The 23,628-nt window shown below is 44.5% G+C and overlaps 1 protein-coding gene across 11 annotated transcripts in view; it reads right to left on the bottom strand.

The window, feature by feature from the left end:
* Positions 1 to 841: 841 nt before the first annotated feature.
* The window catches only part of RBMS3 (RNA binding motif single stranded interacting protein 3), a 599,905-nt gene continuing 577,118 nt past the window's right edge, over positions 842 to 23,628 (bottom strand). For 7 of the 11 annotated variants that reach the window (XM_064169766.1, XM_064169760.1, XM_064169762.1 and 4 more), the window contains 3 exons: positions 18,727 to 18,807; positions 15,993 to 16,120; positions 842 to 7,368 (listed from right to left, as the gene is read on the bottom strand). In XM_064169766.1, coding sequence (XP_064025836.1) covers positions 7,362 to 7,368; positions 15,993 to 16,120; positions 18,727 to 18,807 — 216 coding nt within the window. In that variant the 3' untranslated portion in view covers positions 842 to 7,361. Of the gene's footprint in view, positions 7,369 to 15,988; positions 16,121 to 18,726; positions 18,808 to 23,628 lie in introns of those variants that run through there. The other 4 variants (XM_064169767.1, XM_064169770.1, XM_064169771.1 and 1 more) reach the window with 2 other exon arrangements.

The raw sequence follows: 23,628 nt of genomic DNA, 5'->3' as shown, positions 1-23,628 counted from the left end.
TGCAAAATACTTCTAGTGCTGAAGATTCTGACACATTCCTGGTAGGTAAGGCGTACTCAGTGATTTCCAGCCCATGAATGGAGATCCTTTACTGCAGAGGAGTGTTTCTGGACACTTGCAGCACACTCTCATCCTCATCAAAGAAAGGGCCCTCATGGGAAGAAATGCACATCACAAGAGCTGCTGACTGAAGTAGCTATAGGGAAGTGTGCCCAATGGCTTTCTTGTTTCCCATGAGATGTGGCCGAGGAGGCAATTTACTTTCCAGCTCTCTTTTGAAATGAAGTATGGCTTGCACTACCACTGCTTAGGCTCTAGTTATTCTGTAGATAAAGAATTTCTGTCTTCCATGTGGCCTGAAGTCACACTTTAACATAAGGTGGTGGAGGCACCATCCCTGGAGGTGTTCAAGAAAAGCCTGGATGAGGCACTTAGTGCCATGGTCTGGTTGACTGGATAGGGCTGGGTGCTAGGTTGGACTGGATGAGCTTGGAGGTCTCTTCCAACCTGGTTGATTCTATGAAATTCTATGAAGTTCTAAGCCTCAGAAACAGAGGCTGTGGTCTTCTACCAGGTTCTGAGCTGACAGCTGTTGCTATTAAACATGCAATCCTGATGCAAGAAGAACTTTCTTCTGTAGTTCACCTCCTAACACGTGGATAGCTGTGCTGCTGGCAGGGCAGCAGAGCCCTCCTGTCTCTCTAGTTCTTTGCTTCCCTGTGGTGAAGATGCAGAGGGAGCAGACTTTGCTGCAAAGCCTTCTGCTCCCTCTGCACTCAGCACAAGAGCCTTGGGAAGGCTCTGCAGAAAGATGCCACAAGAACACAGAGACACCCAGCTCTTTTCTTTATTTTTTTATTGAAAGCTTCATCAAAGAAAACAGAAGTTTAAACCTAACATCCACTGATCTACAGAAAGCCCCAGGAGTGGGAAAATGGCAGCTATTGAGGATTGTGGTACAAATGGAAAATGAAACCCAAAAAAAATCATAGCAGTACAGATCTTTCAAAGACATTCCCAGACATCAGCACACAGATGTCCATATAAATAAGGTCCATGGTTTAATGTGTGACAGAGGTTCTGTATTTGACATTTTGGCTACAGTGAGGTCTGTAAGGGCTACGAGGAACCTCTGTCCCATTTGTGTGATGCATGTTCTCTTGGTAGGAAGTTCATCTGCTTCCAAATCTGCTTTGATTTTTCTTAGACAGACTCTGCCCTTCTCTAAAAAGGAAAACTGCTAACAATTCCTATATGAATTCTGTATGCTTCTTGGGTTTACACAAGATTGCTTTGCCTCCAAAAGACAGTAGAATTTTCTTCCATGCTGGAATCCAGCATATTTAATACTCCTTTAGTTACATAAACTTCATCTTCTCTTTAGGCTGCATTTTTTTTTTGGCTTTTAAAAATAGAACTGTAAATTTCACCAAATGAATAAAACTGTTATCCAAGAGAAAGACACTTAAAGGCAGCAAATGAATGTCGGACAGATACTCTCTTAAGGATAACAGATCTAGATCTCTGAAGGTGCTTACACTTTGCAGGCTTTGCCCTACAAGGGAAAATGGATTTCTGACCCTTTCTGAGGCTGACATTTTTCACTTCATTACACATTTTTTATGGAGAAAAAACTCAGCTGTAACTGTTGGGAAACCAACAACTGAACTAAACACAGGAATTCTTCTTATCATGAGAAGATAAACCAACACTGGCAATTTTTTCCCCAGCCTTTCTCTCATAATTTTCTGTTTAACAAAGAACATGTTAACAAAAGGGAGAGAAAGGATCTCTTCTGCCTGCTTCGAGGCACAAAGGTGAATACATCTCCAGGGTGCAAGGAGCGCTCTAGCCCACTTGGGTGATGGGAGCAAAAGTTGGTGCTGCTTTTCTGGGTGGGAAAAGAACTCCTTACACTGCATCTTTGCTGCTTGCTGAGGTTCTAGAAATCTGCTTCACTGAGAGAGAGGAGAAATCTGCTGCTCACTCAGCCCTCCTTCTGACAAAGAGTGGGTGCAGGATTGTGGGTATCAGCAATGAAATGAAAGAAAGCTTCTTTATGAGAGTCGTTTGTCTTTACCTAGAAAAGACTAATTGCCCATTTCTGTTGTTCTCTCTTTGGCATTTCCATCACACCATGACTGCTTTCTTAGGACACATGGTCTACCAAGAGGGACTAGGAAAATTGCTTTCACTAGGGCACTTCTTTTATATCCTGACCAATTCCATGCTAAAAGTTTTAAATGGAAATGTTGACCATGTGTGTATTGAACATTGCTATCTTCAACGACCACACTTGGGCACATCACTAAAAAAGGGTGCATTCATTACTTTAAGCATATTATCACTCTTTAACATGACTCTTGCTATAGGTGGAGCTCAGTGAGTCTGTCTAAACCTGTCTTGCTCATGCCAACCTTGTATGAAGTGGCATGAGGAGCACCATCAAGCTTAAAATCATGAAACATAGCAACTTCTTAAACACATAGTATCAGTCTCATCCTTCAGTACCATAAACAACATAATATAGATCCAAATACTAGGATATATTAAAAATAAACTTTATTGCAATGCAGGCTTCCTCAAATTTGCTGAGTTTTGGTACACATACATACATAAACAATACCCTTTATTTGATTTTCACTTGAGTCAGAATCTATTTGAATTCTTCAGCCCATTGCCCATTGCCAGGTTAAGCCCTCGCTTCTCTAATGACCAGCCTTTTGTTTTCCACAGTTGGGCATACATCCAGATCAGAAGATGATAGCAATGTGATGCAACTGCTCTCAGGTATGCCTCATTCTGCACAGTGGTGGATTTCTTGAGCAACACAACCAAGGCAGTCTCCTGGCAAACAGAACTGTACCAATGTGATGCAACTGCTCTCAGGTATGCCTCATTCTGCACAGTGGTGGATTTCTTGAGCAACACAACCAAGGCAGTCTCCTGGCAAACAGAACTGTACCAATGTGATGCAACTGCTCTCAGGTATGCCTCATTCTGCACAGTGGTGGATTTCTTGAGCAACACAACCAAGGCAGTCTCCTGGCAAACAGAACTGTACAAGTAAGCACAAGCTAAAGACATTTGAAGAGTCTGTTTCACTGGAAGGCAATAAGAGGACATTCACAATTTGAGGCCTAACTGTCACAGGTGAAAAGTGCTTACAAAACCAGCAGCAGAGCCAGATAGGAAGAAGAGTCCCTCAGCAGCCTCACTGGAAACAGTGAAACTTTTCACTGCCCTGATCTACACTTGGGTCAGCACCTGCAAATATCAGACTCTCTTCAGTTCCATTGCATAATTTTTCTTTTCCCCAGTGGCAAGTGACAAGCTCAGGTACTCAGAATTTTCTTGCCATGGTTCATATTTTCCTGACACCCCTTCTGTAAAAGCAAAAATACCAAAGCTGGTTATCCAAATCTGACTATTTCCGAGAACCCAGGTGTGATGGAAAGTACATACACAGTTCAACTTATGGATTTGATGCTACTTCCAGACCTCTGGGGCAGGCAACATTGCCTTAGTCTTCTAGAGTTGTTTCTGCATCCTTTCAGAAACCCTCCTGATATTTAAAGCTAAATTGCTACGACAGACTTAGAGATTGACTCTAAAAATGCAGGTCTTCAAATAAAGAAAAAAGAAAGAGAAAAAAAATAACCAGAAAAGAGAAACATAAGCAGATAATAACAATAAACCTCCAACAACATTTTATTAGCCAGAACAGAATGAAAATGAGGTTTAGATTTCACAGGCCACCAAGTATTCCTGACCTATGATGATGCCCACGCAGCAAGTGTGCTCCTCCTCCACTCTTCCCTTTTATCTCCTTTTTCACTTTCACAGGAGAAGTTACTGTTTTCTGAGGATTTTCTGTTTCTCACCTTATCATCTATAACAGTTTACACTTAAGGCTCACATTGTTTACAATTCAGATTTTCAAGTACTAGGTCACTTTTTTTTTGGGGGGGGGGGGATCAATAAGGTGATCAGTTATATTTAAGGATCTCTATACTTTCCTCTTCTTATTTGCTTTGTTTCTTTTGATTTCAAACAGTATTGACCATTACAGAATGGATAGAAGAAGGAACAATTCTAATACAGAATGCACTTAAAACACTTTAAAGTGACAGGCATTGTGGTATCATGTTGCCTATCTGGCTTGATAAAAAAACACTGAGATTGTTTAACTTTGCTGAAAAAGAAAAACCCAAGGAAAAATGTTTCTGAATGTATAAATAAAGCAGCAGAGTACTGAATAGAAACAAGAAGGTACCTCAGGATATTCATCAGCCACATGGTAGCTACCTTGTAGCCTCATTGTTGATAGTAAATGAGACTTTTGGTGTGTCACATTAGAACTAACAGAGAAACGAAGGTGTTTATGTCATATTTAACTGACTTATATCTGGGGTTATTTCTAGTTGTACAAAGAATTCCATGAGAGACAGAAAGAGAGTACGTATAGATAGGAGGAAAATAAGGCTAGATCATTTTTTCCTCCTCACATGCCCTCCAAATGAAGAGGGAACCTTTATCCAAGGACAACATTCAAGTGCCACTCTCAAAAAGCAACAAGTTAATGAGACAGAAGGTGAAATAGAGACTTTTTTTTATTTTCCTGACTAGAAAACCTCTAGTGGATGTCATTGCTCTTTTACTTTGGCATCATCTGGTTTTCAGAAGTGCTGAATAGAAACAACTACTCTGGATAAAGTAGTTTCACCTATTTGGAGAATCAGGCCCCCTTCCTATGGTGAAGAACCATTTGAACTCCCATTTCTCTCTTTTCTGTGTTGCATATCTAGCAGCCAGGTACTTGGGAAGCCCTCTACCCCCTCAACTATGTTAAAAAATACAACCTTGTTCTATCCATTTAAAAAAATAATTGTGGATTTTTTTTTTGCCCAAAAAAAGTCAGGTTAGGGAAACACAGATCTCTTTACTTTTTTAGACTTGGGCAGCTGAATCAGATTGATCCAATAGATAGGTTTAATTATTTTGCATGGATACCCTGTCCCTGATGCATCACAAGACCTGTGGTGAAGCCTCCTCTTCTGGATGGAGGAACATTTCAGAATGTTTGGTTTCATTTTTACATAGAGATGCATGCATATATTTAAATGCTGCTGCTTTCCTTGCCTCCTTAAGGGGAAAAAAAATCATCTTTTGACTTGCTTCTCACCTTTTTAAGTGTGTTTGGAAAATGTAAGGGCCATAATAAAGATGTGGGTGACAGAACACTGGAACAGGCTGCCCAGGGGGGTTGTGGAGTTTCCCTCTCTGGAGATATTCAAAATCCCCCTGGATGTGTTCCTGTGTGATCTGGTCTAGGTGATCCTGCTCTGGCAGGGGGGTTGGACTGGATGAGCTTTGGAGGTCCCTTCCAACCCCTGACATTGTGTGATTCTCTGATTCTCTATGGAAAATAACTGTAATTCCTAAAGAGGATTTCAGTGGATTTTAATTTAGTCTCTTTTTCTTCTTGCCTAATCACATCAGTTACTGATTGTCAGTCCACATATTAAGACAAGAGAAATCACAGCAGAGAAGAGTAACTTTTAACTTCCTGCCTGCATGACCACGCTACATCGTTTTCAACTTGCAAGGGAGAGCTAGAATGAGAAAAAAGATCAAATTTGCTTTCTTTTGCCCTTATCTGGCAATACCAACACATCGCTGGGAAACAAACGCAGACTGAAGGTGGTTATGCTGCATGCGGGACGGCGACAAAGACTGAGGTGAAGAAATGAATTGGCGGCATGTCAGAATTCAGAAGGAAGACTGTTTCAGTAGAAATACCAAAGATCAGGCAATTGAACAGAAAAAGTCATCAAAATTAAAGCCCACCTAGACAGATGAGTCGGCAATCCTCTTGCTTTGGGATGTTCTACAAAGCACACCATCAGCGGGCGTCTAACACCAACTGTCCTGCAATTTCCACTCTCAACACGTGCAGTATGTAAAACACCAGTGGAAGATAGTTTAAACAAACAAGAAAGTAAGAACTGGTCCGGCCATGTAGGTCAAATAAAGATTAGAAATAAAGGAAACAACCTCATCTTCTGGACTGCGTTAGGGTGTCACTTCATCTTTGGTATAAAATAGGCCATCCATAGGCTGCATTTGTTCACAACTAGGAAAGACTACAGAAATTGTCAACAATTTCTTCTATCTATTGCTTTTTTTTTTTTTTTTTGCACTTTTTTTGACCATAAGCTCCTATCTACTTAAGTTTTTTTTCTTTCTTTTTTTTTTTTTTTTCTTTTTGAATGCTCTTAAGCTAGGTTTTTGCAATGTGACAAGCAAAGCAGACTAAAAACTTCTTAAAGCTCATAAAAAAGACTGCAGATAAAAAGCACTACTGCCTTCGCTAGCGGTCACGCTGCGGAAATAAAAAACTCTGCATTCTGCAAGAAAAAAACCCCGCATTCTCTACAATGCAGCAATTTTTTTTCCTCTCAATTCAATAACTTTACTGTAAAATGCTTTATCCTTCTAGAATTCTTTTCTGTCAACACTCAAGACGGAGTTCATGAAAGTCCCAGCGTTTTTCCGAGCCTTCCCGTTGCCGCGGTTCCATTTATCGTCAACTCTTCTTCGAAAGAAGAAATTCATTTTCTTTTAAACTGTACAGTTTATTCTTTTGTTCACCCCAAAAACTCAGTCTAGTCAACTTCTGCACCAGCACTGGTGTGAGCAGTTTCAATTCATTCTCAGGTTTTCTAACAAGGCGTTGACAGCTTGCCTTGAGAGCCTTTGACGTCCTTAAAATTAAGGCAATTAAGATTCAAGATAAACCTTACCTAAACATTTCTTTAAAGAAAAACAACAAGCCAACACAAAAAAACCAAACAACAAACAAAACAAAACAAAAAAAGAAACCCACTCTAGATTTAAAAGAAGAAAAAAAAAATAAAAGGAGATATAAAGAGTAGCTTAATTTTTGAGGAAGACAATTGGTTTTCATTGCAACTTGCTCCCTCTTGACATCATCAGTTTTTCTGTTGGAAAAAAAAAACCCAAACAACTAATCTAGCTACGCCTCCAGGTAAGTTCTGAATCCAAATGTTCATTCCACTGTAATGTCAACCCAGTATTTCTCCTTTGGGTTTTTTTTCCTTTCAATTAAAAAAGAAAAATAAAAAGAAAAAGGCAAACCCCAAATGGTCAGACTAGATGGGAGCCATTTGCACAGCACATAAAAATACTGTTTTGTTTTCGTCGGGAAGGATAGAGGGGGGAAGAAAAAAACCCAAAAGCATTCATTTGACGCCTGTGCAAATAGGAAGCCAACTTCTTGTTCAGGGAAGTTTCTCCATTCAAGGCAAAGATTTCAGACCGACATTCTTCAGTCTTGTTTATTGTCTGCAAAAACAATTGAATTGAAGTGGTCATTAAGTCAACACAACTTTGAAATATGCTCCTCTCCTTTTTTCTCCACCCAATTCCCTTTAAAAGCTATCCAAGCTAAACTCACTTCACAGCTGTTTAAATACGATACCGCCACTGAGCTGAAAAGAGTCAGGCAGAAAAAGGGAACTCCTGCTCTGGGAACATTAATACATCCTAAGCAGATGAATTTACTCTTGTTAATACTATGCTTAATGAGCAGTCTAACTGCATTGAAATGAGATTAATACATGTCTTAGCACTGTGTAAATATTTCAAGAGTAATACAATAAGAGAAATACAATATTTTCATAATAATAAGTGGCACTGTTTGTTTTGGATAATACTAAAAAAACAAAAGATAAAATTACACTGAAGGAATGCATCCAGTTTGCTAAAAGGGACACAATTTCTGATGGCAAGAACAGTTGGACTGTGGAGAAGCCTGCTTAATGAGACAGTTAGGACTAGCCTAACAGGAACATTAAAAGCAATATTAACTGGAAAAACATAATCTTTGATCACACAGCGTCAAGTCTTTCTAAATTTAGCTCAGAGAATGTTAAACTATCGACCCTTCTCTTACAGAAGATAATTCTCATTTTGTATTTTTGAGGTTTGTTTGGCATTTAAAGATAAGTCACATCAAACTTAGGAAGACTACACGTGACCTTTGAGGAGACGTAAAATCCAGGTGTAAATACTTTCATGGGTAAGGCTATCAGCAAGGACTAACTATTGCTTTTCCTACAGGCATGTGAAAAAAAATCTTTCTTTCCAGCCAAAGTTGAACACCAGAAAATCCATCACCTTTCCTTTTGCAAGCATTAATACATTTATCTTGCTCAGTTTTAGTTTCATTTCAGTAGTAGGAGTTCAATCGTGGAAAATGTTGATGGCACAACTTTTGCCACAGGACTGTTTTTCTGGGATGGTAAATATAGAGCTGACTTGAACTTTTAAATATCAGTTTATCAAATGACTTTTTCATTGCAGGAAGCCTGAAATCAGTATTTTGAATGTAGTAAAAGATGTATGTGGAAAGTGACAACTTGAGAGAGTCCAGAGCAGAGCCACAAAAGTGATTAAGGAAGTTGAACATCTTCCTTATGAGGAGAGCCTGAAGGAGTTGGGGCTTGGAACCTGGAGAGGAAAGGACTGTCCTGGAAGACTAATAGGCCTATTAGATGTTCTGGCTTGCCCCACCCTTCTGCTGATGTAGGAAGCAAGGGCAGGAGGAAAACAAAAGCTTGGGCCACTATGTCCCCTCCCAAAGTGATAAACAGGGACCCACAGGTGTTTAGGTACTTGTTGGTGTCTTGCCCAAATAAGGGTGAGCAAGCCCTGGGTTCACCTAATATGGTCAGTTTGGCAAATGCCATTTTGATTGGTCAATCTCTGTGGCCAAAAGAGCCTTTGTACTCAGGCAAATAATGCAAATGGAACTAAGTTGCAAGCAGTTGTGCTGCTGCCTCTGCCCTACTGCCTCTGCCTTGCAGAGCTGCCTCTGCCTCACTGCTCTTGGACGTGTTCTGCGCTGCCTCGTGCATCAGACCAGCTTAGCCCTGCTGTTTTGGGCTTGAACTACCTGGAAATTTAAGTGCTTCAAGTTTCCCAGGAGAAGGCATTTAAGTGCCTCACGACATAGCAAGAAGTTTCACTGCCATGGTGCTCTCTGCACATCCACAAGAGATGCTGCCTGCACCTCTGCAAACCTCTGTGCCAAGAGGAACCAGGATCAGGTCAGAGATAGTCTGCCTCTTTCCCAGCACCCTGGGAAGATCTAGAAGCCTCTCAAGGGCTGAACAGTTCCAACACTGCCACAAAGGAGCCAGGGACTAGCTTGAAATTTCTACTCCACCGCAGTGAGTAGCACAGACCTGCCCTAGGGCTCCAGGCTGCCTATTTGTAAGTGAGGCAAAGCCATTTTGTGGCTAAATTTTCCCAATCTTCTGGTTCTCCTAAATGAATTAATTTCCCATAAGCATCCTTAGGAAGATTTTCCTGACCAAATTAGAACTCAGATTTAACTGATTTGCATACAGTTGTGGGTGGGGCTTTCTGGAAAGGAAATTACCTACATATTTTGTAATTCCTACCTCATTAATTGCCTCAACTAAATCAGCAACTAAGAGGTGACCTCGTTCATGTTTAGAAATATGTGCAGGGTGAGTGCCAGGAAGCTGGAGCAATGGGTGGAAGAGGAGGTGTAGGAGATTCTATGTGGCCCTAAGAAAGAATTTTTTTCCCTGTGAGGGTGCCAGAGCACTGGAACAGGCTGCCCAGGGAGGCTGTGGAATCTCCCTCTCTGAAGATGTTCAAGAACCCTCTGAATGCATTCCTGTGTGATCTGCTCTAGGTGATCTGCATCTGGTCTGAGCCAGATGATCTTTGAGTTCCCTTCCAGCCCCTGACATTCTACGATTCTATGATTATTTTGTTAGCATTTTCTGTGCACAAATTCCAGTAAGAATACTCCAGTTAGATGTTCACCTCCTGAAGTTTTACTGGGTCAAGTGGCCACCACAAAAGACCAATTCCACTGAAGGCTCATAGCACATCCTCTCTAATCTAACCTGGCACTGGGTTTGCCCACAAAATGCTCCAGAAAAATGTAATGCATCCAATTCTGGAGCCTCTGGGACAAGAGGGATATGGATGTGCTGGAGTGTGTCCAGAGAAGGGCCAGGAGGATGCTCAGAGGGCTGCAGCAGCTCTGCTGTGAGCACAGACTGAAAGAGTTGGGGCTGTTGAGTCTGGAGAAGAGGAAGCTCCCAGGTGACCTTCTTGTGGCCTGCTAGTGTCTGAAGTGGGCTACAAAAAAGCTGGGGAGGGACTTTTCAGGATATCAGGGAGTGACAGGACTAGGGGGGATGGAGCAAAGCTGGGATGGGTAGGTTCAGCCTGGACGTGAGGAGGAAGTTGTTGAGCATGAGAGTGGTGAGAGGCTGGAATGGTGTGCTGGTTTGAAGCTAGCTACAATGTTTTGGTGAGAAGAATTAGATTACAGGCTGTGAAAATGAAACAATGCTGATGTCTACTGCACTCATAGGCTTGCTGAGATGTGTAAGAACAAGAACATAAACACAGATAACAGAGTTGCTCTCTGGGCTTTGTGAGTTGCACTTCTCTCTAACCTAACCTGCCGTCTGTGTGACTAATCCACCTGCTTCCTAATCCCTCTGGCCGACTCTCCAATCTTCCTTGGGCCTAAGGCAACATCTTGGGTAAGGCAGAGGGGAGGGAAGAAAGTGGATGGGTGGTTGTGAGCCCCTCCTGGGCACTCAGGTTTCTGGGAGGGCTGCTGTGTTTCTGTATTACCTTTTACCTCGTCTATTTCTGTCTATAGGAGGAAGTTGTTGGCAGAGAGAGTGATTGGCATTGGAATGGGCTGCCCAGGGAGGTGGTGGAGTTGTCGTCCCTGGAGATGTTGAAGAAGAGCCTGGCTGAGGCACTTTGTGCCATGGTCTGGTTGACTGGCTAGGGCTGGGTGCTAGGTTGGACTGGATGATCTTGGAGGTCTCTTCCAACCTGCTTGATTCTATGATTCTATTTTATGATTCTATCTGCTTGTATACTGTGCTAAGCTGTAACTATAAAGCTTCATTCAATTTCCAGAGCCGCTGAGTCTAGTTTGGGTGATTTTCTTAAGTGTGGGGAGGCAGGGAACACCCAAACCATCACAAATGGGTTGCTCAGGGAGTTGGTTGAGGCCTCATCCCTGAAGGTGTTTAAGGCCAGGCTGCATGAGGGCTGTGGCCAGCCTGATCTAGGACAGGGTGTCCCTGGGCATGGCACGGGGGGTTGGACCTAGATGATGCCTGTGGTCCCTTCCAACCCTGACTGGTTCTATGATTCTCATTTTCTCATATTTAAATCAGGATATCTCCACTTCATAAATCTCACACTTTTTATGTGCAGAATTAAAGTTTTACAAGGAAAAAAAAGAAGTCTGGGTCTAAAATAGTCAAGGTAGTTTCCTCAGTTAGTGATGCTCTGTGCTCAGAAACCAAAGCCTCTTTCTCCTACATTGATACACAATAATAGGTGGCCAGATTTTCGACATGAAGTTACCACTCCTGACTATCTATGGGTGGGATCCTTAAGCCAGCATACTAAATGAAAGAATGTGGATGCTGCTAAAAATGTGGTATTTAACTTTTAAGTCTTGTGGTTTATTTTCACTTACAAAGAAAGTACAGAGAGTCTGCTCAGCAAGTTTGCTGCTGACACCAAACTGGGAGGTTTGGCTGATACAGCTGCAGGCTGTGCGGCCATCCAGAGAGACCTGGGCAGACAGAGCTGGGCACAGAGGAATCAGATGAGGTTCAACAGGGACAAGTGCAGAGTCCTGCATCTGGGGAGGAATAATAAACTGCACTGGGACAGGCTGGGAGGTGACTGATGGAGAGCAGCCCTGGGGAGAGGGACCTGGGGGTGCTGGTGGAGAGCATCCATGGCACAGCAATGTGCCCTTGTGACCAAGAAGGCCAATGGGATCCTGGGGTGTATTAAGCAGAGTGTGTCCAGCACATCAAGGGAGGTTCTCCTGCCCCTCTACTCTGCCCCGCTGAGACCTCATCTTGAATACTGTGTTCAGTTTTGGGCTGCCCAGTTGAAGAGGGACAGGGATCTGCTGGAGAGGGTCAAGCAGAGGGCCAGGAGGATGATGAGGGGACTGGAGCACTGCCTGATGAGGAGAGGCTGAGGGACCTGGAGCTGCTTAGTCTGGAGAAGAGAAGACTGAGAGGGGATTTAATCAATGTTTATAAATATCTGAGGGCTGGAGGTCAGGAGTGGGGACAGGCTCTGCTCACTGCTGCCTGGGATAGGACAAGGAGCAGTGGATGGAAGCTGCAGCACAGGAGGTTCCAGCTCAGCACAACAGGGAACTCCTTGACTGTAAGGGTCCCAGAGCACTGGCACAGGCTGCCCAGGGAGGATGTGGAGTCTCCTTCTCTGGAGCCTTTCAAGGCCTGTCTGGATGTATTCCTGTGTGACCCTGAGCTAGACTGTGTGGCCCTGCTCTGGCAGGGGGATTGGACTCAATGAATTTTTTGGGTCCCTTCCAACCCCTGACATCCTGTGAGCCTGTGATCCTGTGAGTCTCCTGTAAGCCTGTGATCCTGTGAGTCCTTATACTGCCCAGTTCATCTTGAGTATCTTGCCTCTTGTGTGTTGCCTGCAATTTTATGCTGGTGGCAAAGAAAAGACCTATAACAAAGTACACTGTTATAACCTTTGTCCTGGCTGATTAACCCCCATGAACTAAATCTTTAGTGCCTGCCTATCTCTGACAAAATCATTGCCCAGTCATGTTAATCACTTCCTCTCATACTGCTTTGAAAACAGCTGTTGTACATTGGGTAAGATGCTTGCCACTGATGACTGTGTCTTTCAAAGAGCAGATTGATAACATTGCATTTTAATGATAAAATATCTTCCCTATGACAGGTTACTGAAATGTTCTGGCAGAAGAGGTTTGGATTTTTTTCAAAGACAAAGGTTGTGTATGTTTTGGGTTGTTTCTACAGCTTTGCACACTGCATTTCTGCCTGCAACTGGTAGACAGAAATAGAAGGCACACTTCAGAAAAAAATCCTGAAATAATCATAATAATAAAAAAAATATGTGCTGGATCTGGCTCTGTAATTAGAAAAGAAAGAAATTTCTCTGAATTTATATGCCTGTGCCATCAAAAATGTATCCATCATTGCAACAGGGCAGGAGCTGACAAGGAAAGATGAGGGATCTCATTCTCAGAGACAGTGGGAATTCACCACACTGGCAAGAAATAGATCATCCATGTCAATAAATAAGGAATTGTAGTGTAGTTTCCTCCTCTCTGGGAAAAAAAAAAAGGCAGAAGCTGCTGCTCATAGATACCTTACAAGGGCTCCTGAACCAAAGTCCTTCTGCTTGAAGACTTAGAATCATAGAGCCATTTTGGTTGGAAAAGACCTTTAAGATCAGAGAGGGGATTAGACTCTACCAAGTCTGTGCTAAACCTTTCTCTCAGCACCCCATCTCTGTGTCTTTGAAACACCTCCTGGGCTGGGGATTCAACCCACTCCTTGAGAGCCTATTCCAGTGCTGCGTTTTATGGTGGTCAAGAAAGAGACATTATGTGACCTGAAACAATTTGTTAGTCATACATCAGACAAATCAAAGCATCTCCCACTTTCAGAGGTCAAAACTGAAGTATTTAACACATTGGTATTATTCTAATATTTCCTGTACATCATCATCATCATCAGGCTGGATGGGTGGGAAGAGGGCAATGGGATGAGACTGAACAAGGCCAAGTGCAGGGTTCTGCACTTTCACTACAATAATCCAAAGCAGTGCTGCAGTCTGGGGACAGAGTGGCTGAGAGCAGCCAGGCAGAGAGGGAGCTGGGGGTGCTGGGAGAGAGGAGCTGAAGATGAGGCAGCAGTGTGCCCAGGTGGCCAAGACAGCCAATGGCATCCTGGCCTGCATCAGGAGCAGTGTGGCCAGCAGGACAAGGGAGGTTATTCTGCCCCTGTGCTCAGCACTGCTCAGGCCACACCTTGAGTGCTGTGTCCAGTTCTGGGCTCCTCAATTCAAGAGAGATGTTGAGGTGCTGGAAGGTGTCCAGAGAAGGGCAGCAAGGCTGGTGAGGGGCCTGGAGCACAGCCCTGTGAGGAGAGGCTGAGGGAGCTGGGGGTGTGCAGCCTGCAGAAGAGGAGGCTCAGGGCAGACCTCATTGCTGACTAAAATTTCCTGAAAGGAGACTGTAGCCAGGTGGGGTTGGTCTCTTCTGCCAGGCAATCAGCAACGGAACAAGGGGACACAGTCTCAGGTTGTGCCAGGGCAGGTGTAGGCTGGATGCAAGGAGGAAGTTCTTCACAAAGAGAGTGATTGGCATTGGAATGGGCTGCCCAGGGAGGTGGTGGAGTCTCTGGAGGTGTTGAAGCCAAGCCTGGCTGGGGCACTTAGTGCCATGGTCTGGTTGATTGGCTAGGGCTGGGTGCTAGGTTGGACTGGATGAGCTTGGAGGTCTCTTCCAGCCTGCTTGATTCTATGATTCTATGATATCTTATAGTTCTACAACGTACAATGTCATGCATTGGATGACATATCCAATGTATTTCTTGTCTGCCAATTTGTCTGTTTCCTTCTCCAAGATAATGAAGTGTACCTCTCTCTTTTCCTGCTGAATACTGCTGTTCAATATGCTTTTGTAAATTAAGGCCTAGGTTGGGGCTCCTTCCTAGAGTCTGTGCAACACTGATCAGTAGCTCGTCAGCGAGTAACCTTCCATCTCTGCGAAGAGGTCCTATTGTGGTAAGGGCAGGAGTGTTTGAGGTTTATTGTAAAGATAAAGAGAGTCTTTAAAGTTCTCTGTCCAGCTGCCAGTGTATACATTTTGAGGTTTCCAAGACATTCCATGGCAAGCAAAGAAAGGAAGGAGAGGACAGGAGTAAGACAGAGCACTGCTTCTCCTCATCCCTTTATTATCCCTCCTTACTTTATTTTCAGATCCTGCTGGCTCAGTGCTGGTACAGCACCAGTTTTGCAGTCACAAATACCAACTCAGGGTAATTTATAGTGCTTCATTCACTGCATTTTAAGAAATAAACCTTTACGTGTGCACTGTGCCAATATTTTCACCACTGCAAAATTTCAGCCCCCTTTTTAACCTCTCATGTCAGCTGCTGCTTTAGCCCATCATTACAATTGTTGAAATCCTTCTGAGCCTAGAAAAGCAGCAGAGTAGATGTGCACATCACTGCAGGCAGGAACTCAAGCACACTTTGCCAAGGCAAGGCCTCTAGCCAAACCCTTTTGCTAATTAAACTGCTATGTATCCAGAATTCTGGAGAGGAGAAGACTAAGAGAGGATGTACTAAATGTATATAGATACCTGAGGTCTGGGTGTCAAGAAGGAAGGGACAGCCTCTGCTCACTTGCACCCGTGGTAGGAAAAGGGACAATCATAGAATCATTGAATCAACCAGGTTGGAAGAGACCTCCAAGATCATCCAGTCCAACCTAGCCAGTCAACCAGACCATGGCACTAAGTGCCTCATCCAGTCTTTTCTTGAACACCTCCAGGGATGGCAACAACTCCACCACCTCCCTGGGCAGCCCATTCCAATGCCAATCACTCTCTCTGTGAAGAACTTCTTCCTAACATCCAGCCTGTACTTCCCCCGGCTCAACTTGAGACTGAGTCCCCTTGTTCTATTGGTGGTTGTCTGGGAGAAGAGACCAACCTCCATCTGGCTACAATCTCCAGCACAGGAAGTTCTGCTCTAACATGAGGAAGAACTTCTTTACTGTAAGAGTCTCTGAGCACTGGCACAGGCTTCCCAGAGAGGCTGTGGAGTCAGCTTCTCTGCAGACTCTCAAGACCTGCCTGTATGCATTCCTGTGTGACCTAAGCCAGATTATATGGTCCTGCTTTGGCAGGGGGCTTGTACACAATGACCCTTGGAGGTCCCTTCCAACCCCTAACATCCTGTGAGCCTTATCAAAGCTACTCAAAATTCATATTGCTGAAAAGGGGATGACAATTTGGCTCACTAGAATCAAGAAAGAACAACCTCCTGGCTACAAAGTGCACGCCTACTTACTTAGACTGTTGGTAAGAATACGCAGGCGCGTGTTCACTGGACGTTTCCACTGCCATCTGTTGCTGTTGGCCACTGGCTTCCTGTGATGAAGATGCTACCGTCTGTGGAGAAGCATCAGCAACAACACCCTAGAGAATCAAACGAGAACATGAAATTCTTACTAATTCTACTCACTGCAGCGAGCATAAAGGAGCTCAGCACCAGCTCATCATACCTGTGTTTCTCTAGAGGTCAGGAGTTTGAGATAGTGGGACCTCATGCTAACGCAACAAACCCCACTGTTCTAAGAGAGCTAACGCAGCAAAAAGAAGCTTCCTTAGCATTCCAGGCTCTGTAGCACTTTGCTCTCACAGGCTGCAGCAGAAAACAGCTCCACCTTTGAGGGCAGCTCCCTGCCTGCTGAAAGCCAGAGGCAAAATTTGTGACTTGAGTGGAGTCTGCATTTTAGCTGTGTTTTTTATTAACCTGTGTATGGTTCTTCTGATTGCCACTTACCTACCAGAACTTCAGTGAGTTGCCACTTACCTACCAGAACTTCAGTGAGCTCACATTGATTTTCTTTGGTTTGCAACACGATAAAGGCAGAATCTAGGCTCACTGCTCTTTGCTTTACTGCACTTCCAACTGTATTTTAGGCACCTTACTGTACTCTTCTGCTTATTCTCTTCAAAAACCAAATTTACTTCACCCTGAAGACTTTTATCCCACAAGTCAAAGCTCCAATGGAGTCACTTTTTGCTCCTCTCCCTTCCAAAAAGTAGGTAACAACACTAAAGATGACACATATGAATTTAGCATTTTATACTATTCCTTACCCTATTTTTACCCTTTAAAAGTAAGCTGTGTTTTTTACTGTGGTGTGTTGGTCATATGAATAACACTACAAGGGCTCTTCAGACAATTGTACCCCACACAACAGAGCCAGAAGAGGGAGCACAAAGCACTTGGGGTTTGGTTTTTGAGTTGTTTGTTTGTTTCTTTTATTGTTGTTGGTTTTGTTTGGGGTTTTTTTTTGGTTGGTTGGTTGGTTTTTTGTTTGGTTTTAGGGTTTGGGGTTTTTTCCTCAGTCTTGTGTAGACAACAAGTAGTTTGTTTTAAATTATGCTTCATTTTCCAGAAACTCTTCATACCTGTTGCTTAACAGACTCTCATTTTTATCTTATTCTGTCTAATTCCTTGTCTTTATCCTTCTACTTTTGTCCATCTCGAGACTGTAAGCTCTGTGCAGCAGAGAGTGTATTTTTTTTGTCTCTGCTTGTGGAGCATGCAGCATAGTAGGGTCCTGCTTCATGACACTATATGAATACAGATAAACATTAATAGCAATCATTGGATCAAAGGAAGATGGGCTATATACTCAAACAATATTTTGACTATTGTCTTAGATAATGCCATCAACATGTCACTTCAGCAAGCATGAAAATACCAATGGGTGATGGGGAGGAGGGGTTGGGAAGAACTGATTTCCCATTTGCAGTGCTCAGCAGAGTCCTGCTGCATGAGCTGCCCTCCCTCCATCTCCTGATCTCTTTTTAATTCATATTTGTATTTGTCTACTTTAATACCTAAGAATGGCAACAGAAAAGAGGCCCCCATGGCTCATTCATAAACTAACAAGGCTTAGAAGAAAAATTTCCTGAGGCAGAAAAAGGACAAAAACATGAGCAGGTTGGTATGACAGAACAGTAGCAGCCTTTCCTGTGGGACCTCAGCTGGGAATCTCAGCAATTGTAAAGAAAGGGGAAAAACCAGGCTGAACCCACTGGACTGCTGAGGGAGCCATGCTAACAGGATCACTAACTCAGCACCCTCAAAGCACAGGGCAGTGATAGCACAGACTCCAAAGTCCACACAGAAGAATACAGAACACAGAGACCCTGGCATTCCTCGTGCCGCCTCAGAGCAGGGCAGAAGTCACTCACAAAAGAATGTGGTGTCAAAGAGAAGCACACAGGCAAGGGGATGCCAAAGCTCTCTCCTCTTGCTGTGTTCAGAGGCTCATAGAATTGGAGGCCAAGCTGACACTCTCCCAGCAGCTTGTGGTCTATAGGGTTGAGTAAATACTTACTCATTAGACTGTCATCAGCATGACTCAGCCCCAAGGAGGGAGGGAGCGAAGCCTTCCTCAAGGATGAAAAGCACTCAGTCAGTGCAGCATCCTCCACGTCTGTATATACAAGAGGAAGGTTTCCATTGCTCAATCACTTTTTCTGGTGGCTAAATGTTTCATCAATTACCTATACTTGCTAAGGACTGCATGAAACCCTCTTGCAATCTTCTCTTCTTGGAATCTCTTTTGGGTTCGTGGTCTGCCTGCTGGGTTTGTTTTCCTGTCTCTTCCCATCTCCCTCCCAAGTACATGGGGAAAAAAATAGTCAAAAACACTGATGTTTTACTCCATGTCCTGCTGTACAACAAAACAAATGCAAAACAAAAGCCCTTGAAAATAATTTGTAAAAGGAGAAAGCAAAAATATAATTAAAAAAAAAAAAGGAAGGAGGGGTTAGGAGGGAGGGTTGGGGGAAAAAAAAGAGGGAGAAAGGGAAAAAAAGAGGGAGAAAGAAAAAAAAAAAGGAAAGGAAATGTGCAATCCTAATTTTGAAAGCTGGAAGCTTCCAGTCATCATTCCATGATGTAATTTTAGCTCCCTTTGAAACAACAGATGCAAGGAGGCATAATAGATAAGACTTCTGCTACTCCTTCACTCTACTTTCATGGATGGAGATTAACTTACTTCAATAGGGACAGCTGTTGGAGGCACAGGAGTGTACTGGGGAATGTAGGTCCCTTGCATAGGTGCAGCAGCAGTCATGTACTAGAACAAACCAAAGGCAAACAAACATTAGAAAACCACGATCAAGAAATCCACATTAGAAGCATGAAACTGTTTCATTGTCCTGTTCAGAGGGTTTGGGTTGTGTGTAGTCTATTTTATCTTTCAATTAAGGATTTCAGACAATGGTAGGAATTATCACAGCTATACAATGGTGAATTACCATGGCTATTTAAAACCTCACACAATCAGGGCATATCTGAACATAGGTAACAGCAATGTTCAGATTGTTCATGTGACTTCTAAAATGTGAAGACTCCTATTTGTACTTACAAAAGAAAATTAATAGAGATGTGACCTTGCCAGGCTGGATGGATGGGCAGAAGCCAATGGGATGGGATTTAATAAGGCTAAGTGTGGCACTTTGGCCACAACAACCCCAAGCAGCACTACAGGCTGAGGACAGAGTGGCTGGAGAGCAGCCAGGCAGAGAAGGACCTGGGGGTGCTGGTAGATAGTAGCTGAACATGAGCCAGCAGTATGCCCAGGTGGGCAGCAGAGCCAATGGCATCCTGTGATCCACAACCTCTCTGCTCTTCTGAGACCCCACCTGGAGTCCTGTGTGCAGTTCTGGAGACCCCAACACAAGAAGGACATGGAACTGTTGGAGCCAGTCCAGAGGAGGCCACCAAGATGCTCAGAGGACTGCAGCAGCTCTGCTATGAGGACAGGCTGCAAGCGTTGGGGCTGGAGAAGAGAAGGCTCTGAGAAGACCTTGGAGTGGCCTTCCAGTATCTCAAGGAGGCTACAGGAAGGCTGGGGAGGGACTATTGACAAGGTCTTGTCATGACAGGGGTAATGGGTTTAAACTGGCAGAGGAGAGATTCAAACTAGATGTTAGGAAAGGGTTGTTTGCAGTGAGGGTGGTGAGACACTGGCACAGGTTGTCCAGGGAGGTTGTGGCTGCTCCCTCCCTGAAGGTGTTCAAGGCCAGGTTGGATGAGGCCTTGAGCAACCTGTTCTAGTGGGAGGTTTCCCTGCCTATGGCAGAGGGTTGGAGCTGGAGCTTTGGGGTCCCTTCCAGCCTAAACCATTCTGTGATAACCCAATCCTACAACTGACTCTAAGACACTTCCACTGCGTGTTATCTTCCAAGACACACTGAAGATCTGAACCAGTCTAGAGTGTATTTGATGAATTTTAAAATGAGTTAAATATAGTTTTGCTTCCTGGCAGAGCTAGGGAGAACTTGCAAGATTATATTCTGCTGTCTGTAGTGAAATTTACATAAGATCACACCTCCATTCCAAACAAAGCAGAGAGTTTGACATGCCTGTCACAAACATGCAATATGAAATGGCATAGCGAGGAGCAAAATCTGCAGCAATGCTTGAGAAGGGCCTCAGGGTATGAGAATGTCACATTTAGAAAGCCCACAGCTAAATTCTGAAGTCCTAAATCAAGTAGAGTTTAAATGAAGAAATACTTCTGTTAAATCATTTTGTAAAGGTGAGTAACCTAAATGATGCAGAATGTGTGCTTGAAACATGAGCAGCATATTACATTGAAAAACACTGCAATGCTGAGCCAGCAGTGTGCACTTGCAGCCCAGAGAGCCAAGCAGAGCCTGGGCTGCAGCAGGAGAAGTGTCACCAGCAGGGCCAGGGAGGGGATTCTCCCCCTCTGCTCTGCTCTGCTGAGACCCCACCTGCAGTACTACATCCAGTTCTGGAGCCACTATGACAAGAGGGATGTGGAGATGCTGGAGAGTGTCCAGAGCAGGGCCAGGAGGATGCTCAGAGGCTGCAGCAGCTCTGCTGTGAGCACAGACTGAAAGAGTTGGGGCTGTGCAGGCTGGAGCAGAGGAGGCTCCCAGGTGACCTTCTTGTGGCCTTCCAGGATCTGGAGGGGGCTACAAAAAAGCTGAGGAGGGACTTTTTAGGCTCCCAGGGAGTGGCAGGAGTGGGGGGAATGGAGCGAAGATGGAGGTGAGGGGAGTCAGGCTGGAGGTGAGGAGGAAGTTGTTGAGCATGAGAGTGGTGAGAGGCTGGAATGGGTTGCCCAGGGAGGTGGTTGAGGCCCCATGGCTGGAGGTGTTTGAGGCCAGGCTGGCTGAGGCTGTGTGCAGCCTGCTCTAGGGTAGGGTGTCCCTGGGCATGGCAGGGAGGTTGGAACTGGCTGCTCCTTGTGGTCCCTTCCAGCCCTGACTGATTCTGTGATTCTCTGATTGTTACTAAACCCCACAGTGCCTCTCTTCACTTGAGCAAAGACATTAAAGTATTCTCAGTGTTTGTGTATCTTTATCGGGCCAAGTTTCTCTGCATCTGCTTTCCCTTGCTCTTCACAATGACTTGCTTTTCTTCCTTATGCCCAACCTAAATCTAGCCTGATCCAGTTTGAAACCACTGCCTCTCATCCTCCTTCCCATCGGTTCCCTTCAGATCTTGAAATGTAGCTGCAAGGTCTCCCTGGAGCCTTCTCTGGGCTGAACAGCCCAAATTCTTTCAGCCTGCCTTCACAAGTGCTCCAGCCCTCTGATCACCTTGGTGCCCCTCCTCTGCATCTACTCCAGCAGGTCCATGTCTATCTTGTGTTGGGGGCTCCGGAGCTGGACACAGCACATCAGGTGAGGTCTCACCAGAGCAGAGTGGTAGAATCACCTCTCTCAACCTGCTGACCACTCTTCTTTTAAACAGCCTAGGATGTCACTGACCTTCTGGGTTGCAAGTGCACACTGTTGGCTTGTGTCTAGCTTCTCATCCAGCAGTACCCCCAAGCTCTTTTCTGCAGGACTGCTCTCAATTTCATCACTCCCCAGCCTGTATCAATATTGAGGGCTGTCCCAGTCTAGGTGCTAGACCTTGCATTTTGCCTTTTTGAACCTCATGAGATTCTCCTCAGCCCAGCTCTGCAGCCTGTCCAGGTCCCTCTGGATGGTATCCCATCCTTCAGTCTTATCAACTGCACCTCTCAGCTTGGTACCATCTGCAAACTTACTGAGGGTGCACTAAATCTCACTGTCTATACCAATGAAGATGTTGGTGCCCACACAGACCTTTGAGGGGCACCACTTGTCACCTTTCTCCAGCTGGACACCTTGACCAATTAATTTTTGTTGCTGGCATTAGTTCAATGAGGTTTGCATGGATTCCTTTCCTTTGTCAACTACATACTACTAATTTTCTTCTCTCTCAGGATAAGTACATTAAAGATTACACAGTGCTAAGGCACAATGTCTGTTTCAGTACTCCCATCAATTGCTTTGGATAATGCAAGAGCTGAATTTGTTGTTGTGAGTGTTCACAGTTGCTTGTTAGCAGAAAGCTTCCTGAACACTGCTTTTCATTAGCTTCTATGCACAGCACAAACTGAGCCTACTGGAGCCTGTGTCTCTCCCTGGGTCTCCCAGACGGTTTGCCTATCTGTTCTCTAAAAGAGTGTGTTCTGGGTGTGCAGGGGTGAGAATGTCCACGTTAGAAGGTGCGAAAGAGCTGCAGAGAGAACTGGGAGCTTCAGAAGAAAAGTTAAAGATTTTTTTATCTCCCTTACTCAAGCCCACCCAGGATGAAGATTCTGCTCTAAGCACATCTCTTAGCTGACAGAGTCTGTAGTGATGCAGCTCCATGGGGATCACAGGTCTTACAGATGTTTATAGTCTGCATATGGTTACTCATCTACCTCAGGAAACCAACGTAACTTGGAAGCAGGCAGATGGAAAAGAAAGACAATACCTCTGGCACAAGACCATCACTGACATTTATTTTCTTCATGAATCACACTCATCAAGTTCCTTATGCACCAACTGTGTGCTGGGCTGCAGCAAGAGCAGCGTGGCCAGCAGGGTGAGGGAATTGATTCTGTCCCTTTGCTCTCGTCAGACCCTACCTGAAGTCCTGTGTGCAGTTCTGGAGCCCCCAACACAAGAAGGACATGGAACTGTTGGAGTCAGTCCATGAAGACGCTCAAAGGGCTGCAGCAGCTCTGCTATGAGGACAGGCTACAAGAGTTGGGGCTGTGCAGCCTGGAGAAGAGAAGGCTTCCAGGAGAATCATAGAATCAAACATTAGAATCATAGAATCAAGCAGGTTGGAAGAGACCTCCAACATCATCCAGTCCAACCTAGCACCCAGCCCTAGCCAGTCAACCAGACCATGGCACTAAGTGCCTCATCCAGTCTCCTCCTGAACACCTCCAGGAACGGTGACTCCACCACCTCCCTGGGCAGCCCATTCCAATGCCAATCACTCTCTCTGTGAAGAACTTCCTCCAAACATCCAGCATATACTTCTCCCAGCACAACTTGAGACCTTATAGTGGCCTTCCAGTATCTGCAGGGGGCTACAAGAAGTCTGGGGAGGGACTACTGACAAGGTCTTGTAATGACAGGATGAGGGTAATGGGTTTAAAGTGGCAGAGGAGAGATTCAAACTTGATGTGAGGAAAGGGTTGTTTGCAGTGAGGGTGGTGAGACACTGGCACAGGTTGCCCAGGGAGGTTGTGGAGCACAGAAGCACCCAATGTGATCAAAGATCAAAGATCACATTGGGTGCTTCTGTGCTCCACAACCTCCCTGGAGGTGTTCCAGGCCAGGCTGGATGAGGCCTTGAGCAACCTGTTCTAGTGGGAGGTGTCCCTGCCCAGGGCAGGAGGTTGGAACTGGCTGAGCTTTGAAGTCCCTTCCAACCTAAACCATTCTATGGCTCTCTGTACATGTGGAAGAGGTACAGCATGACTCACATGCTCACTGCAGCAGCACCCAGCTAACTGCAGTAAATGTTAGTGTTGTAGGAACTGAAATGACAGAACCTGAAAAATACAAACCCATTTTCTTTGTCATACTTTTCCATCAGGATTAAAGATTTT

The sequence above is a fragment of the Pogoniulus pusillus genome, chromosome 32, assembly GCF_015220805.1.
Source record: "Pogoniulus pusillus isolate bPogPus1 chromosome 32, bPogPus1.pri, whole genome shotgun sequence".
In the NCBI taxonomy this organism is placed as follows: Eukaryota; Metazoa; Chordata; class Aves; order Piciformes; family Lybiidae; genus Pogoniulus; species Pogoniulus pusillus.
Note: the sequence above shows the minus strand (reverse complement) of the source record. Positions and strands in the feature narration are given on the sequence as shown.